This window comes from Rattus rattus, chromosome 3 (genome assembly GCF_011064425.1).
Source record: "Rattus rattus isolate New Zealand chromosome 3, Rrattus_CSIRO_v1, whole genome shotgun sequence".
NCBI classification, from domain to species: Eukaryota; Metazoa; Chordata; class Mammalia; order Rodentia; family Muridae; genus Rattus; species Rattus rattus.
The window spans coordinates 120,556,244-120,559,602 of record NC_046156.1 but is presented as its reverse complement, the minus strand read 5'-3'; the positions used below and the strand labels follow the sequence as shown (position 1 = coordinate 120,559,602).

Here is a 3,359-nt window from a genome sequence, read left to right as displayed (position 1 = left end):
CTATATTCACTTAAACTACAATTTTATTAATAAGCAAAGAGCTACTGATAATTTTTATCTATGGTCTGTTTCATTAAGGTATGAAGTGTATTTCTAGAAATGTCTATATCGCCTACATTCAAACTGATTCCAACACAGCCTCTCACATGTTTCCATTGTCTCTCTAGAGTGTGCAGCATCTACTGCAATGTCTTTCTCTTTTTCCTATTCCTTTTTGATACTGATTATTCATTATTTTTCTCCTTCCTGAATAATTTGTGGGGTTATTGGCTTTATGAGATACTTTCAGAGTAGAACACTGTCTTTGTTACATCTCTAAGATTTCTATTTCATTAATGTGAGTTGTCTTTATTATTTCACTCATTATACTGTCAGACTTAATTTCTTTTTCTCTCATTCAATCTTCCTGAGAGCAATGCTTATATTATTGATTTTTTTATCTTCTCTTGAAAAATATATTCATTTGAACTATGAAAACTCACAAGGAATTAATAAATCCAACCAGCTTTGTTAGATTGAATATCTCAACCTATTTTTTAAATGCTGACATATATTAGTATTATCATTTTATTATATCAATATACACTAAAATTTCCTCATATATTCTTTAACTATTCCTCATTTATCACTGATTCCCTATGTTCTCAAGTAAGATTATTCCTTGCTTTGTCCATTATTGTATCTGCCACATGATGAGTGCTTTTTCAGTTTGAATATAAACTACAATAAACTAAAATGAGCTTTATAGTTCCACAGTAATAACAACACACACACACACACACACACACACACACACACACACACACACACACAAAACCAGTTATCTCTGCTCTCAATAGGAGGGCTGATCCAAAACAATCAAATAGACTCTTAAAGTAACGTTTTTGAACATTTTTCTGACAGAAATCATCATCCCATCAAATTGAGTAAAAGGCAGCGACTGTCCACTAATTATTAGACCATTCTACTGAAGCAATATTTATTATCTCTCACTTTACCTTGCATCAATTGTGCATCTTCTTTTCCCCACCATTTTGATTGATTTATAAGGCTTAAATCCGGTTCTTTCACGGGGTAATCATAAACTTGCTAAACCATATATTAAATATAAAACACACACAGCATACATATTCCATTTTGTCCAATAAACCATGGTCCATAAGGCTTTAGGTTGGACTATAATACTCACAGTTGACAAGCTTATGTTACCTATAGTATTCTGGTTTTGACTGTTATATAAGTCTAAAAGTCATCATTATAATGCTTTTATATATAATAAACACTTATTTTATATATTGACATTCCTACTACTTTCTGACGTTGAGAAGATAAGTAAGGGAGCTTTTTATTGCCCTGCTAGGAGGAACAGCTGGCTAACCAAAAGGGAGTCTTCCCAAGAGCAAACTGAGGTATAAGAATTTAAGATTCTAGTATGATAGATGTATTTAAAGCCATAAAATAGGCAGTGTCAGTTGCCAAAGTCACTTGATATTTTCTCTGTTGACATTGAAGAAGTTGTTCTTCAGCATGTGTCATTTCTAAAATGCCCTCTTTAAAAAGATACTGAGTGTATGCCATAAAAGGGCAATTACAAATACAACATACAAAATAAAAGTAAAAAGAAAATGAATTTCGTTTCACTTTTATAGGTGCACACATACGACTAAGAGATGTCCACTCTCCTGGAAAGCATCACTAGCATGATTGACATATTCCAACAATACTCAAACAATGATAAGGAGGAGGAAACACTGAGCAAAGAAGAGCTGAAGGAACTTCTGGAAGGAGAATTACAAGCAGTCTTGAAGGTAAGAAACACGAAACAGAACTGAGGAGGAAACACGTCCGTGCCTTACTAGGAATCAAGCCACAGACCGTAACAAACATGTTGAGTACTTCATTAGTATAAGAAATAGCCATAATTAAGAAAGGATCAAACTTCTTTAGCTTTCCTTAAATGTGTACCTACATGTTCGTCATGGACTAGATACCATATTTGAAACACAGATACTGTCAAAATGTAATTTTTAAACATGAAAATTGAATACTAACAGCTAAAATTATCATAGTATTTTCCAAGAAAAAGTTTAGTGGAGGATACATAGAAAAAAATTTAATCATGAAGTGAATTAAAATTCTGATGCAAAAAATCAAAAGAAAAGGAGAAAAGAAACCAAACTTAGGGAAAAGAGTGATGCTATGTGGCAGGCATTTAAACATTAACACAGAAACTATCAACACTGAGAAACAAGAAGGAAAAAGCATAAAAAACACTGAAACTATGGGTACAAAATTTTGTTTACATGGTAAATGTGTACTGCATATCAATTAAAATGTTTAAATTAGGGGTTGGGGATTTAGCTCAGTGGTAGAGCGCTTGCCTAACAAGCCCAAGGCCCTGGGTTCCAGCCTCAGGTCCGGAAAAAAAAATGCTTTAAAAAACATGTTTCAATTAGTAGTTTTGAACAAATACATTTCTAAACTTGTTACAGAATCCAAATGACCAAGACATAGCAGAGGTCTTCATGCAAATGCTAGATGTGGACCACGATGACAAAATAGATTTCACTGAGTATTTACTAATGGTATTAAAGCTGGCACAAGCATATTATGAAACATCACAAAAGAGAAGATCCCAAACAAAAGAATCAGGAAAGAGAAATAAACATGATTACAAAGGACCTGAAGAAAGGAGAGAAAAAGTACAAAGAAGACACAGGCGGAGGAACAGTGGAACTGATGGAAAGCAAGAAAATGAACGATCAAAAAGCCCAAGAGGAAGAGGGAACAAAAGACAAGGATCAAGCACTAGATGTGAGGAAAGTGACACAAACAGAAGTAGTGAGAGAGAAAACAAAAGGCACCATCATGGTTCAAACAGAAGGCAAAGAAGAGGTTCCAATTCATCTGACAGGAAAGAGACAAGAAGTAAGAAACACAGAGAGGTAAAAGAAAGAAATTATGCTGGGATCTATAACGATGGAAAAGACGGACAAGATTGGGAAGTAAGCTATGAGAATTGTTATTACAAAACTAAAAAAAGTAACAGGGAGCAAACAGAAGGAAGAAATAATACAAGAAAAGAATATCACAATGAGAGCGAGGACTCCAATAGTCAGGCAGGCAGGAGAGGCACTGCAGCCACCAGGCACGCATCTCGCCCCGAACAGTCTCCAGACGCTGCTGGCCGGACCGGATCCATCCGTGGACAGCAGTCCGCCCAACGACATGCTGACTCAGCCCCGGGCAGCACAAGAACCGGCTCCAGACGAAGAGGAGAGTCCCCAGCTGGCCAGCAGTCCCCGACAGAGCCAGGCACACCAATCCAGGAGGTGGGGCAGAACCGAGGCCAAGCCAGC

At 36.1% G+C, this 3,359-nt stretch overlaps 1 protein-coding gene across 1 annotated transcript in view; it reads left to right on the top strand.

Moving 5' to 3' along the window:
- Nucleotides 1-1,670: 1,670 nt before the first annotated feature.
- LOC116895904 (filaggrin-like) overlaps nucleotides 1,671-3,359 on the top strand; it is a 5,530-nt gene continuing 3,841 nt past the window's right edge. The window contains exons 1-2 of the mRNA XM_032896987.1: nucleotides 1,671-1,808; nucleotides 2,493-3,332. Of these exons, the coding sequence (XP_032752878.1) occupies nucleotides 1,671-1,808; nucleotides 2,493-3,332 (978 nt within the window). The remainder of the gene's footprint in view (nucleotides 1,809-2,492; nucleotides 3,333-3,359) is intronic.